The sequence below is a fragment of the Oncorhynchus keta genome, chromosome 36 (genome assembly GCF_023373465.1).
Source record: "Oncorhynchus keta strain PuntledgeMale-10-30-2019 chromosome 36, Oket_V2, whole genome shotgun sequence".
Classification (NCBI taxonomy): domain Eukaryota; kingdom Metazoa; phylum Chordata; class Actinopteri; order Salmoniformes; family Salmonidae; genus Oncorhynchus; species Oncorhynchus keta.
The window spans coordinates 9,294,212-9,309,960 of record NC_068456.1 but is presented as its reverse complement, the minus strand read 5'-3'; the positions used below and the strand labels follow the sequence as shown (position 1 = coordinate 9,309,960).

Here is a 15,749-nt window from a genome sequence, read left to right as displayed (position 1 = left end):
ATGAAACCATTTAAAGACAGAATTATCACAAAGCAAAATGAACAAGGGCTACTTGTATGCAGGTGGAGGTGTTTGAGTGTAATTATGTTGGCCATATTGGATTCAGAATAAAGTTGATTCACGGCAAAACAGTCTTTATAAGCATACAAACAACTCAGAAAGAATGCCTCATTTACTAAATTCATATTTCGAGGGGATTTTACCTCCATCAAATGCAGTGTTGGGGGAAGCTACTATGCAAAAATAGTTTACCAAGCTACCAATTACTTCCCGGTGGAAGAAGTTGAGCTACACTAAAGCTACCCTACACTAAAAATATAGTTATTTAACTAAAGTTACTTGGGAAAAGTAGTTCACTACATACAAACTACTTTGTGAGAAATTATTAAATGTAAATCTGAAATGTCACAGACTTCCAACTGCAAGAACAGATCCCTCTGTCAGAGTTATATGTGAACATAATGTGTAATTAAGCTTATTAAACACAAAAACTATGTTTCAACTGAGAATTAGGCAGGTCTTGCGTACTTCACCCATATCTTGTCTACTTTTTGCAAAACAAAGGTGTCTGTAGCTCCAGTGGTTAGCTACACCACTACATGGGATTTTTTTTTATTAACTACTGGAAACCTCACCAAGATTTTAATTTAGTTCAACTACCAGCAAAATATTTTTACACAACAATCCATTTCATATATGGGGAACTTTAGAGATATGGAAAAACATGGTTGAGTTCGTTCTACCTCGGGTAGGGGGATCTAGCCTATTGGAAGGAAGAATATTTGACATGCTTTTTACATGTGTGTCATGATGAAAGTGGCCATTTTAGGCCCTTTGTAGACCTTTACATGCCTCCTGTAAAAATGTAATATCCATGAACCGTACATGATACACACAACAAGCAAAACATTTTAGCAGCCCACCTCATTTTCTGCCATTCTACTGATTTTGCCATGAGGCTGTGGGAAAAAAGCATTTTGACAGCTAATTTCCTGCAATTCAAATGTTTTTCTCCATAGGGTAGAGACAAATGTTTGCAGTTTTTAACATGATATCTGATGATCAATGGGGCCCCCCCGGTTGTTAATTCAACCATAATTACAACAAGTTTAGATTGCTGGTCGCTAGACTACCTTACCAATCTAAAAATGTTTCACTGACATTGGCTAACTGAGTTACTGCTGATGTACAACCACATTTTGAAATTGTACCTAATGTATTCCAAGTTAAGTTGAGACCTCGACCTTGTTCCAAATTTGTTTTATTCAAATATTTGTTTTATTTTGTTTTGGAAATTGATCCGCGGGCCTACAAAAGGGGAGCTGCCCGTTGCCCGACCCTGGTTTGGAACAAAATACTCTACAAGTACATCAACATTTCCAGAGTGGACTCTCTGCTAATTCTGAAGTTAAGATTATTTATTTTATTATTTATTATTTTATGAGCACCACTAACAAAATGAACGGGAAAATGTTTTCAAAAGGAACTCCCTCTGCTGGTGATTTGCTGAATGTGCAATCCTAAAGGAGGGCTGTGAACATACATTTCTATGTACACTACATGTCCAAAAGTATGTGGACAGCTGCTCATCGAAAATCTCATTCCAAAATCATGGGCATTAATACAGAGTTGGTCCCCCCGTTGCTGCTGTAACAGCCTCCACTCTCCTGGGAAGGCTGTCCACTAGATGGGGCGGTAGGTAGCCTAGTGGTTAGAGCGTTGGACTAGTAACCGAAAGGTTGCAAGATTAAATCCCTGAGCTGACAAGGTAAAAATCTGTCGTCCTGCCCCTGAACAAGGCTGTTAACAAACTGTTCCTAGGCCGTCATTGAAAATAAAAATGCGTTCTTAACTGACCTGCCTAGTTAAATAAAGGTAAAAAGGTTGAAGCATTGCTGTGGGAACTTGCTTCCATTCAGCCACAAGAGCATTAGTGAGGTCGGGCACTGACGTCAGGGGATTGGGCCTGGCTCACAGTCAGAATTCCAATTAATTCCAAAGGTGTTTAATTGGGTTGAGATCAGGGCTCAGTGCAGGCCAGTCAAGTTCTTCCACACCGATCTCAACAACCCATTTCAGTATGTACCTCGCTTTGTGCACGGGGCATTGTCATGCTGAAACAGGACAATGCCCCGTAGCATTCTCCTAGCATCTGCCAAGCCCAGAATTATCTGTTGGACTGCCAGATAGTGAAGCAGGATTCATCACTCCAGAGATCGTGTTTCCACTGCTCCGGAGTCCATTGGCGGCAAGCTTTACACCACCCCAGCCGTCGGTTTTCATTTGCGCATGGTGATCTTAGGCTTGTGTGCGGCTGCTCCGCCTTGGAAACCCAGTTCATGAAACACCCGACGAACAGTTATTTTGCTGATGTTGCTTCCAGAGGCAGTTTGGAACTGGGTAGTGAGTGTTGCAACCGAGGACAGACAATTTTTACGATTTTCAGCACTCGTCATTCCCGTTCTGTGAGCTTGTGTGGCCTACCACTTTGTGGCTGAGTCGTTGTTGCTCCTAGATGTTTCTACTTCACAATAACAGCACTTACAGTTGACTGGGGCAGCTCTAGCAGGACAGAAATTTGATGAACTGACTTGTTGAAAAGGTGGCATTCTATGACAGTGCCACGTTGAAAGTCACTGAGCTCTCCAGTACGGGCCATTCTACTGCAAATATTTGTCTATGGAGATTGCATGGCGGTGTGCTCTATTTTATACACCTGTCATCAACGGGTCTAGCTGAAATAGTCAAATCCAGTCATTTGAAGGGGTGTCCACATAGTGTATAAAATGGGCCATATCATTAAATGTATCAGAAAGCCCACTCTGACATATTTGAAGAGTATATTGTTCCAAACCAGGGTTCTCCAACCCTGTTCCTGGAGAGCTACCGTCCTGTAGGTTTTCGCTGCAATCCTAATATACCGCACCAGATTTGAACAATTAGCTGGCTTTTTCTTAGTTGAACCAGGTTAGTTAAAACTGATGTCGGATCAAAAACGTACAAGAGGGTAGCTCTCCGGGACCAAGGTTGGAGACTCCTTTTCCCCAAAATATATATAAAAAAATAAATAAGAATCTAGACATACTCCCTATGTTAGAGAACACTATAGGTAGTATAATGACACCAAGATGTTGTCTGTATCACGTACGATTAACAGATCATTATGTCTCACAGTAGACGTGTATCGGTCTAAAAAGGGACTACAATGGCCACTTTCATCATGATTTTCTCAAAGATGGTTTGTGATACAAATGTAAAAAGAATGTCAAACATCCTTCCTCCCAATGAAGTCTCTGTATGAGAATTGCCAGAACAATCTGAGCTACCCACATTTTCCCCCGACTACGTTGGCGTGGAATCGCCCAACAGTGTTCATGATCACCACTATTAGCATGCATCATCACACTTTCCCAGCCCTTCCTCTGACGACTAAGGGCCTCAACGCAAGTCTTCATTATTTCTACTTTTCAGACAAATAACACTTTGAGATTTGAGATAAATGACACACAGGCATGTTAACTCTTCTTACTAACTGTTCTTGACCGCTATTACGACCTTCCCAGTCTATCCCTCAGGATTGGTTGGTCTTTTCTATTCCCTGATCTGATTTGCTCCTCCCTCCTCCTCCCTCCCTCCCTTTCTCTACCACATCAAATGTCTGTCCCCCGGGTGGTTTGGAATATTTAGCGTTTGATAGGTAGGCCGGTCACAAGATCTGTTGTTTATTTCATGCAAATCTTCTCGCTTGTCTCTAAAACCACTCAAATGCAGGATGAACGAGGTCTGGAAAAGTCAATTCAGCTCATTGGGTGCGTCATGTCCCCTTGCCCACTTTCACCTCCTGATTCCACCACACACACCTTTTCCTCCTGCCAAAACAAAATATAGAGACACAGAGAGAGAAACAGATAGACAGAGAAAAAGAAAGACACACACAGGCTTTGGAACATCCGTCGTCTGCTGCATCTCTTATAGGAGTTCCAGACAGAGAAAAAGGACAGAAGCATCAAATAGCAAGTGCCACCTCTTCTCTCTCCTCCTCCGGTCCTCTCCACACACGCCATGGGAAATGATGAAAATGACAGCAGCCAGCTGGATTGACTGGCCTATAGTCTATCACTTATTTATCATGTCTCTGTGATAGAACTACCCCATCTTCTCCTTTCTCATCCATGTGTCATCAACTCGCACTCAGTTTGGTGGAGCGATAGAACCTCACCAGTTGCATCGATAAACCTGTCCTGAGCACTTGATGGCTTCAGACAGGAGTTAGTACTGCAGAGAGATGGAAAACACAAACTCACACAGGCAAGGCGTTTTTCGTTCGAGGGGCTATTTGTCTGTAATAAACGCCTGTTGATAACTCATCGGCCCTCCTTTTTAATTGGCAACAAGGCCACAGACTTTGTTCACCCCTGGATATGCTCTTTTGCTTTGTTCGACTCGTAAAACACCATTCTTATGAATGAATCAATGATATACTTGTCGCCTGTTGCCGACAAGTGGTTACAGGCACAGATAAAATTCAATTGCACAGAAAGGAGATATAACAAAACAGATAGCTAAGCCTTTTATTCAGTCCTACGTTGTGCTGTTTATCAGAGCAGTGAAGCGATTCTCCAATGCCAAGGAGAGAGAAAAGACCTCTCTAGCTCAAGGTGTGGGCCAACTGGCCAACTGCTGCCATGTGAATCACAAACCTAATGGTGTATTGTGTGTGCGCTTCCGCTGTATGTCTGCGAATAAATAATTACTGCTAATAAGCATTTATCATTATGGTCGGTCCTTCTGTAGCTCAGTTGGTAGAGCATGGCGCTTGTAACGCCAGGGTAGTGGGTTCGATTCCCGGGACCACCCATACGTAGAATGTATGCACACATGACTGTAAGTCGCTTTGGTTAAAAGCGTCTGCTAAATGGCATATATTATATTATTATATGTGTTTCAATGTTTACGGGTTGATGGCACAACACTGATAAGATGTGCTTGGGCATAAAGAATTGGAATAAGGCTGTTGTTGTTTGCTGTGGACGAGGCGTACGAGGACTGTAGCCTAGCGCTTGTTGTTTTCCACTGGGGATGTTCTCTCCCCGCTCTCCTGCTGAGATAAACACACAGACAGATTGGACGATTAGAACGGGTTTAATTGTTAGATTACCCACCAGGCTTCTATCAGTCACTCTGACAGGGGGACCTTTTCATTCCCCTTCCCCTCCAAACCACAGATGTATAGCACCCATTTCCCCCCACCAGAATCACACAGCAGTACAGTTAAAGGCCCAGTACAGTCACAATTCCCTGTGTTTTATATCATATTGTACAACAGCTGATGAAACTAACATTGTTTCCTGATAGTTGCTGGTTGAAAATACAATCTACATAGGGCCTTCTAATCAGCCTGTTTAAATGGGCGGGAGTTTCGGCTTGCCTGGTGACACCACCAGCACTCCCCCTCAGATGATCCCGCAGGTGAAGAAGCCAGATGTGGAGGTCCTGGGCTGGTGTGGTTACACAGGTCTGCGGTTGTGAGGCTGGTTGAACGTACAGCCAAAGTCTCTAAAACAACATTGGAGGTATCTTATGTTAGAATAATTAACATAAAATATTGTTGCAACAGCTCTGGTGGACATTCCTGCAGTCAGCATGCAAATTGCATGCTCCCTCAAAACGTGATACATCTGTGGCATTGTGTTGTGTGACAAAACTGCACATTTTAAAGTTGTTGTTTTTTTGTCCACAGCACAAGGTGCACCTGTGTAATGATCATGCTGTTTAACCTTTCTAGAGAAGGCGTTCTACTAGCGGAACCCCTCAACAACATTCCTCTGAAAAGGCAGCGTGCGAAATTCAAAAATATTTTTGGGAAATATGTAACTTTCACACATTAACAAGTCCAATCCAGCAATTGAACATTAACATTGAACATTAACATCTTGTTAATCTACCCATCTTGTCCGACTTCAAAAATGCTTTACAGCAAAAGCACAACATATGATTATGTTAGGTCATAGCCAAGTCATAAAAACACAGCCCTTTTTCCAGCCAAAGATAGGAGTCACAAAAATCAGAAATATAGATAAAATGAATCACTAACCTTTGATGATCTTCATCAGATGACTCATAGGACATCATGTTACACAATACATGTATGTTTTGTTCGATAATGTGCATATTTATATCCACAAATCTCAGTTTACATTGGGGCCTTACTTGCAGTAATGTTTTGATTCCAAAACATTCGGTGATATAAATACTCATAATAAACATTGATAAAAGATACAAGTGTTATTCACAGAATTAAAGATAGACTTCTCCTTAATGTAACCGCTGTGTCAGATTAAAAAAAAAATCTTTATCCATATCCCACTGTGTATTCATAAAGGCCAAGCTTTGAAAAAATACAAACCTCAGATGTCCCACTTCCTGGTTGGATTTGTCTCAGGTTTTTGCTTGAGTTCTGTTATACTCACAGACATCATTCAAACAGTTTTAGAAACTTCAGAGTGTTTTCTATCCAATACTAATAACAATATGCATATATTAGCATCTGGGACAGAGTAGGAGGCAGTTCACTCTGGGCACGCTATTCATCCAAAAGTGAAAATGCTGCCCCCTTGCCCAAAAAGGTTTAATCAGCTTCTTGATATGCCACACCTGTCAGGTGGATGGATTATCTTTGCAAAGGAGAAATGCTAAGTCACTGCACTGCATCTCATCTCAGGTCAAAGGCACTGCATCTCAGTGCAAGAGGTGTCACTGCAGTACTGGGTTCAAATCCAGGCTGCATCGCATCTGGCCGTGATTGGGAGTCCCATAGGGCGGCGCACAATTGGCCCAGCGTCATCCGGGTTTGGCCAGGGTAGGCCGTCATTGTAAATAAGTAAATAATAAATTTGTTCTTAACTGACTTGCCTAGTTAAAGGTTACACACAAGCTCAGTAACAGGGATGTAAACAAATTTGTGCACAACATTTGAGAGAAATAAGCTTTTTGTGCATATGGACAATTTCGGGGATTTCTTATTTCAGCTCATGAAACATGGGACCATCACTTTACATGTTGTGTTTATATTTTTGTTCAGCGTAGTTTGTTTTCCCCTCCCACATTTTTTTGTCAATTTTAATGTAAACTATTAAGGTACTTGATCGTTAATCAGAAATTTGATATTGATAATCACCTGCGTTGGGCTTTTAATGTCTGTGTTCACTCAGTCACTGATAGGTTACTGAGTTTGAGTGAGAAATGGCGAGGAAACAAGATGAAACACCATTCCACCCACTTAACTTTTCCAGCGTTTACAGTTTAAGCACGTGTAGTTACGGCTTTAAGTGGTAGTTATGATTTCAATAGTCAAACACTCCAATGTACTGTAGCACTGCTGAATGACAATACGGAAAGAGCCTGTCTGTGTGTTGACGCTTTCAGTGACTGAAGTGATCAGATTGATTCCAATTTGTTTGGGATTGGTTGTATAATAAAGGCACATGGCTACTCCTTAAAATGGTAACAGCCCATTTCAGACATCAGTTTTAAATGCTGTCAGTAGGTCAATTATTACCTTCAGAGCCATTCTAAAACAGACTTCCACCCACAGCCTGTTTTAACAAATACAAACTGTAATAGCTGAAATGGCTAGATTAAATGCAGCCATCATTTTGCGGGCCGGGCAGCCCGATATATCAATCAATAATTGACATTACATAACGTCATATTCAAATTAACGGTAATTGCCACTTTATTACTGCATGACATCGATATTAACGTATAAGAGTATGATGGAAAGGTCTAGCTAGCTGCTCATTGCAAAACTCAAATGAACAATTAAGCAAAGATCAAACAAGATATCTGCTTCCTCTCGATGAAGTCCGATACTCAAGGTCATACACATTTTTTAATTGGCCGGAGTTGAGTTGGTCTGCCAGGACGAAGTTGGAAAATAATGACATTTTAAAAGAAATCTACAAGTTGAACGAGAACGTCCAACTAGTATTTGTTCATGGCTCCCACTATAAGGAATATCCCATTTCATGGTCAGCTATTCTTAGAAGCAGATAGGTAACAAAATGAAAGAAAATGAAAGAAAACAGAAAAAAATGTTTTACAAACAAAATATACTTTATTATCCCAAGACAAAATTACAATGACTTGTCAGATACTCTGTGCACTCCCTTTTTCTTTACAGAACACCGTCCGTTAGTATGCAGACTAAATGACAACTCAACCTCTGCACCATATAAATAGGACTTGGGGGGGGCATGCAAATAAGGTAATGCAGATGTGACTTCTCAAAAGCAGAGTTTATTACAGAAAGAAACCAATGAATGATATCACACAACCTGAAGTACCACCTCATCATTAGCTTTGAAAAAAGGTGCGAGCCTCATCCACCCTCTCGCCCAGAACAAAAGAGCACCCAAAGTCATCCATGTTATGAGACCTCAAATTCTTTCCACACACACATAGGTGAGTGCTCTGGCAGAAAACATGGTCAGACATTTTTTTAAATGTAGATTGTTGATACTCCAGCCCTCATAGTTATGTACCACTGATATGGTGCTGGTTGTTACCGAGACATCAGCAGAGATATACATGTGGAAATGCACAACTTGCACAAGAACACAGAGCAAGTGAAATAGGGCAAGTAGTGATATGACATGGACTTAAATTTGACAAAGTATAGATTATTTGAGTCTGAAGAAAACCTCAACGTGAAACGAGGCAATCAATAAGACAAGGGGACATATAATTGAGAGTAAAGGGATTCCTTTCCTTGACCGTCTGAGCACAATCATCATCCACATTATTGCTCCTAATCCTATAGAATCCTGTTGGAACCTTGAAGGTGGAAGAGGCTGGATAAGCAGATCACTTCCTTGGCTGGGCAGCTATGTAGAGAGCCATCAGGCAGTAGAGGGTCCCTCCAATGGTCAGGCCCATGGTGGTCCTGTACAGCATCTTGTCCATCAGGCCTCTCTTCAGGTGCACAGGGATACCGTCAGACTTCTGCAATGTAGACAGAATAAAGAGAATGAGATGTGATTGCAGTCGCCAACTCCCACTGAGTCACAGAGGGGAATCCTCATATTTGATTAAAGTCCAAACTTTATCATTGCGCACAACTTCTCTGCAGGGACCGAGGGAGTGTATAACTTTCTAGAAAACTAGTCGGAACTAGTAGGAATTTTGGCAGTGAAAGTTCATGGTCGAAGTAAATTACCACAGGAGTAGATGGCGTTATCTTCTAACAAACCAAGGTCAAGTAGGAAAAACTCCTACACAAGCTTCCTGGGTTATTGGGGTTCTGTGATTATCACAGAACACCAATGACCTTAGGAAGCCAAGCAGTGTGTGGGTCGAACAAAAGGTTAGTGCAGTGTCTGTACCTGGAAGAGTTTCTGTAGGTCAGGGACTTTGTTGTGTCCCAGGTACTCCACTGTGTTCCCTGCCTCCGACACATATTTGGTGGGGGTGGCAAAGATCATTGGAGGGGCCTCCATGGGCACCGTTACCCTCAACCCCTAGAGAGACAACAAAACTTTAGACTGTGGAAACCACATGACCCAAACACAGTTGGTCCTATCAGTGTTCGCCCTTTATGCATTTAGCAGCGGGTGCATTGCCATTGCTAAATCGTGGCTACAACTGAAAAAATAAATACATAATGTAGATGTATGCCCTAGGAAGACCCCCTCCTGCGAATTAATCTCAAAATGATTGACTTATGTTAAAGAAATACTTTGGGATTGTTGCAATGAAGCTCCTTATCTACGTCCGAAGAGTCAGATGAACTCATGGATATCAATTGTATTTCTCAGTGTCCAGTATGATGGATGTTAGAGGTCGTTTTACAAGCCAGTGCTAAGTAAAAGCATGCTAGCTGTTACCATAGACCTCAAGTCATTGTGCTAACGCTAGTTAGCAACTTCTCTCAAACTGCACGCAGAGACATAAAAATGGTATACATGAGTTCATCGGACTCTGGGGAAGTAGATAAAGGGCTTCATTGCCAAAATCACAACGTATCCCTATACACCTGTAGTAAGGATTAGAAGGTCTGCTGTTTACACGTGCAAAGGTGATTGCTTTGCTAACACTATATGCCTTGCGAATAATTGTATTTCCCAAACTAGTTATGGAAAAGAGATGCATGTTTCTGAACAAAACATCATGCCTTGTTTACAACATGACCGATTGGTGCAGATTACTGTTGGATTTGAGAAGGGCACTCCTCCCTCACCGATAAGGTCAACAGGGTCAAAAGTGGTGTGGTTGTGGCTCACTCAACATAGCTAGGACTTTCATGGGTAGCGTTTTCTAGCTAGCTAGATACCTTATTAGGGTACATAACTAACAGATGAGCTATCTATGCATCTTTGGTAGTTTATGTAACATTACTAGCAGCATCTTCAAGGACCGCCACCCCCACACCTCAGCCACGAGCTGTTACCTTCTGCCCAACTAAGGGAGTTATTGGAGCATGAGCCTCCAGAGGCTAAATTGAGCTCTGACCCACATCGCCATGCGCCTTCCGAATTTTGTAACATTGCGGAGGGCTCTCCATAGCGCCGCATATGATTGGTTGATGGGGGGGGTACATCCTGTATAAATACAAACTCACTTCCTTGACAACAGCTCTACATTGCTCCGCGAAGCACAAGAAGTATGAACGCCCTGACTTCTGCTGAGGCCATATCACCCCAAATGCTGCATGGCCAATGGAGACGTCGGATTGACCATGCGACCAGATGCACTCTCCCCTGCCAAATTGTGCACATTCATTGTTTCATAACTTAAATTGAGTGATTTTCTAGTGTTTTATTGTTAGAGTCTATCAATACCCCCCTTACATATACCACCCGTAGTACATTTACCGCTAATTCCTAATCTACATCGTTTGTTACGGTCATTTATTTTAATGCATTCAATAGTATTGCAGTCTTCCCATTATCTGAGTGGACACATTGTCTGCAGTGCACAACCTATGCTACACTTGGAATGAAATAAACCAAAACGTGTTTCTCAAATTCCATTTAAGAGTTGTCAACTGTGTTTCGTTTGAAGCCCTCCTATCAATGTGGAGTTAGGACGCGCACGCATAGAAGTAGACCTATCGGCTACCTGGCCTGCGCGCAAATGTAGGCATATAAAAATGGGCCCATTTTGGGATCTGATAGCGTTTCCTGATTGGCTTAACGCACCACCACCTGTGGAGCGTCTCAAGGTCATGTTTTCACCTCAAAACAGCAAGCAAACAAAGTCTGTCTCTACATCCATTGAGACTTACAATAGTTCCTCAATGTATTTGAAAAAATATTTACAGCTCTCCCGCTTTCGATAACCACTCGGTGTGAAATGGAAAAATGGCATGCTCGGATCCAGTGGAAACATCATAAAATAGGCCTACCTGATTACTTCTTATCAGTGCTCGACTTGGACTGAAATCGGTTCCGGTACTCATTTTGGGTGCTGATACAGTTCATATTTAAGTGCAGGAGCACCACAACACTTCTGAGCTGATATTCTATAAGAGGAATAGGAACTCAAGCAGTTGAACATTTGAGGTGCTGGTACTCCGCTTTGGTGAGCTCCTGTCCAAGTCAAGCACTGTTTCTTATCCCTTGTGCAAATAGCCTACAGCTGTGTCTGTCCCAAGACCACTGGCATGGGAAACCGAGGGCCCAGAAAATGTTATACAATGTTGCATTCGGGCTGGACCCAAGTTAATACAATGTTTAAAGTTCGTGGTAGATAGGCCATGTGTATGTGGCCATGTGTATGTAGCCAATGTGATTTATAAGATATTTCCTTTTGAATCAGGATATTTTCTACCTGCAGCTGCAAACTTTTATTTGTTAGCTACTTTTAAATAGTTGGTAATGGCAAATAGAAGTTACTTTTTAGGCTTGTATCATTTTCATTTAGATAGAATTGATTTACCACATGACAATGATTTTGAGATATGAAAAAGTTATTATAAATTAATCTGCTTCACAAAAATGTGCACCTGAAAACAATAACTACTACGCAGATCGGTAGAAATGGTAAGATACATTTGCATTCAACATGAGAAAGGTTGCAGACTCCTCGTGTTGTCTATTACTGACAACTTCATGAGAGTAATGGCAGAATCTGAAAATGCCAGCAGGAGAATAGTTGGGTCAGGTTAAGTTCTGGTTATCTAGATCTCTGGCGCCCTCTAAGCAGTTGTCTTATTTCATCAAATCGTAAGCTAAAAGCCTCAGACAAGCTCAATGCATATAGTTGATTTATTCAAACACATGGGGTGTGTCTATATGGGAAAAAAATACACGTTTAAAATTTTCGACCAATCGATTGGTCGAAAGAACGACTTTCGGTCGGCCAAGATTTGTTTTAGTTTTGGTATTCCGAGTCGGAAACTCTGCCATCTTTCTAGAGTTCCAACTTCCCGACCTGAAGATCACTGACCTCATGAGAAGTTGGTAATAACCACAACTTTTGGACAGAGGTGCAATGACGCGAAAACACAAGAATGGTGCTGTTAAGATCAGAGATTTGTCTGAGTACACCTTCGTTCAAGGTGTACATACCTACGTCTCCTGACTGATTTATAGGACTCCATGCTCTTGAGAAACTTGATGATCTACAAATGGTGTCAGATGGCAGCAGTGAGGATTCTGAGGTTGAGCCAGTCCAGGAGGAAGTGGACCTACCTGCGGCGACAGGTGTAGTGGAGACTTAACAGTTTCCCTGATAATCCTACCAGATGATTTTGGGATTTTTGGAAAGAGTGGATTCCTGCTTTTGGTCCGACCCATTCATTGTATCGGGCTGGGTAAAGGACAAACTGGCAATGGTTACATCTGTGAAAGTTTTAAGAACAGGAATTGTTTTGATTTTATGTGTATCCGCCTGAAAGAATGAGCGAGGTAAAATGTTTCATATACTGAGGCAATGAAGAGAGTAGAGCCCAAGGATGATAGAGTCAACTGGGAGCCCCCAGTGAGTCAGCCTGAAGAGGGAGAGAGAGAGCCAGAGAATGAGTTTTAGTAAGGTTGGATTTTTTGCGTGTATAGTCAGAATATAGCTGTGGTAGTTGCAGCAGCAAAATATTCAGTTGTGAGAGATTTTACTGGAGAAGATCTAAAGAAAGTTGTGAGAAGGAGTTCCATCCTCCCAGGCCGACAGCCTGGTGTAGGATTGTTTAGGGCCAAGTAGTGGGATAGGGTGGTAGGTTTTTTGGGGATAGTGTAAATCAAATCTAATACTATTTGCTAAAAAAATAAATACCAAATAAACTAAAGTTTTGTAAAAAGTAACACGAAAGGCTCCTTAATAACAGCGTCAACCTCCAAGCCATAAGACTGCTAAACAGTTAATCAAATTGATACCTGGACTATCTGCATTAACCCCTTTTTTACACTGCTGCTGCTACTTTGTTTATTAACTATGCATAGTCCCTTTACCACTACCTATATGTCACAGGAGATTGGTGGCACCTCAAATTGGGGGGGACGGGCTCGTGGTAATGGCTGGAGCAGAATAGGTGGAATGGTATCACATTTGCCCGGTTCCATCCAGGCTGTATCACAATCAGCCGTGATTGGGAGTCCAATATGGCGGTGCACAATTGGCCCAGCGTCATCATTGTAAATCATTTGTTCTTAACAGACTTGTTTAGTTTTTTTTAAACTAGACAAGTACATCTTACATGTACATATTACCTCAATTAACCCTGTACATTGATTCTGTACCGGTACCCCCTGGTATAAAGGTCCTGGATGGCAGAACGCTTCGCCCCAGTGATGTACTGGGCCGTACGCACTACCCTCTGTAGTGCCTTGCAGTTGGTGCAGGGTTACGCCTAGATCACACCGACAGTGTCTTTGCATTTTGGTACATCAGAAGTACATTCATTTTTAAATGGAATGCTGCATTTGCCTTGCAGCATTGCGTTGCAAAAGGCAGTTGCATTGCGTTCTGTGTGGTGCATACATTTATCGAAAGTATGTTTCAAACTGTATACGTCGTCAGATTGACAGAAATGGTTGCAGAAGGTGAATGTTTAACTTTTGTTGCACACATATCCAAATGATGCTGCGTACCATTTTGCACATTAAAGCCATCAGTGTTATCTAGGCGTTAAAGGCGCTGTATGGTCATTCCGCCATCTGAATTGCCCATGCAGCATTTAGGGTGAGATGTGGCCTCTGCAGAAATCAGGGCATTCATAATTATTGGCTTCACCAAACAGCACAGAGCTGTTGTGAAGGAAATAGTCAAGGAAGTGAGCGCAAAGCACTACAGAGGGTAGTGCATACGGCCCAGTACATCACTGTGGCCAGAACCTCCCGCCAACCAACATGTCATTGCGGAGCGCTCCACATTGTTACACAATTTGAGAGGTGAATGGGATGCAGTGGGAGCTCAATTTTGCATCCAGAGGCTCCGCAATTGGGTCACACCATGGATGGTGAAACCCACTGTTCCTAGACCGTCATTGAAAATAAGAATTTGTTAACAGACTTGCCTAAAGGTAAAATAAAAGTAAACAAATATGGCGCATCCGACCACATTTTCGGATCAAGCCTAAATTTGATACTTTTAATTTAACCTTTATTTCACTAGGCAAGTCAGTTAACAACCGATTCTTATTTACAATGATGGCCTACCGGGGAACAGTGGGTCAACGGTCTTGTTCAGGGGCAGAACGCCAGATTTACCCGGGGATTTGATCATGCAACCTTTCGGTTACTAGTCCAACGCTCTAACCACTAGGCTACCTGCCGATTACGCTTCTTTTTTTCTTCACAATGTGGAATCCGAAATGAGAATGGTAGCAATACGACAAAAATCGTCTCGTCCGGAAATTCACAGACTATTCCGGAATGTCTCTGCAACAAAACGCTGTGAGCTAACCGGCACCAACTTGCCAGCTAGGGCTAATGTGTTTGCTAGCTTTTTCGGTCGTGCCACCTTAGCCAAACACAACATTAACTAGCAAATCAACTGTTATAAAACAAATATATAATGTGGCGAGATGTCTTAGCCATGTTGTGTAAATCAATACATGTGTTTGTTGTGCCCAATTGAAACCAACCTTATTAGCTAACGGTAGCGAGCTAACAATGTGAAGGTCATTAGTGCATTTTTACATATTTGACTGCCTGCTGGACATGCTTTCTGTACATACCTGAGGGCTGTACGCACTCGGTGCCGATCCAGCAAGTCTTTGTGTAACTCCATTTAACTTGTAGTACATTTTACTTGGTTGCAAAACAAAAACAACAGTGTGAGGTCGAATCACGGATGTCCCCTTGTTGGCCAAACATGCAGAGAGGATGGACCCAGCATTCACGACACAGCAGGTTGGCTCAGTAGTGCCTGATTAGAATTGTGATAATGGCGGCTTTTTGTAGGCACTATTAAACGGTCCAGCTTTTGTCAAATGAACGTCAAAAGTGTAATATGTTTTCTTCATTTAAATGAACCCTTTCCTAATCTGAACCGAATTACCCTAAACTGCTACGAAAAGTAAAATCTGACGTTAATTTTACAAAAACTGGAGTCGATTTAGCCATAACCCTATTAAACTCCATGACTCGGTGGCCAAGGCCAATGTGGAAATTAATGCTAATGTCACATTTAGTTAATTTTTATGCATTTATTTAATCAAAACAAGTAAAAAGCAAGCAATATGCTAACATGGACCCAAAGTCTCCTCTGAACATAGTTCGGGAACCGATAAAACAAGCACTATCCCGCTGAAG

General features: G+C 41.9%; 1 protein-coding gene across 1 annotated transcript; it reads right to left on the bottom strand.

The window, feature by feature from the left end:
• Positions 1-8,094: 8,094 nt before the first annotated feature.
• On the bottom strand, positions 8,095-15,361 carry LOC118369577 (cytochrome c oxidase subunit 7A-related protein, mitochondrial-like). The gene is made up of 3 exons (XM_035754067.2): positions 15,173-15,361; positions 9,384-9,518; positions 8,095-9,003 (listed from the first exon to the last, which is right to left on the bottom strand). Exons 1-3 carry the CDS (start codon positions 15,239-15,241, stop codon positions 8,866-8,868), a joined length of 342 nt encoding a protein of 113 aa, XP_035609960.1. The 5' UTR covers positions 15,242-15,361; the 3' UTR covers positions 8,095-8,865.
• Positions 15,362-15,749: the final 388 nt, after the last annotated feature.

Excerpts from the sequence above, each read along its gene's own strand:
- LOC118369577 (XM_035754067.2), bottom strand. The coding sequence starts at position 15,241 with ATGTACTACAAGTTAAATGGAGTTACACAAAGACTTGCTGGATCGGCA. Across the intron at positions 9,519-15,172 it reads CGAGTGCGTACAGCCCTCAG|GGGTTGAGGGTAACGGTGCC; the intron begins GTATGTACAGAA and ends TTGTCTCTCTAG. Across the intron at positions 9,004-9,383 it reads ACCTACAGAAACTCTTCCAG|AAGTCTGACGGTATCCCTGT; the intron begins GTACAGACACTG and ends TCTACATTGCAG.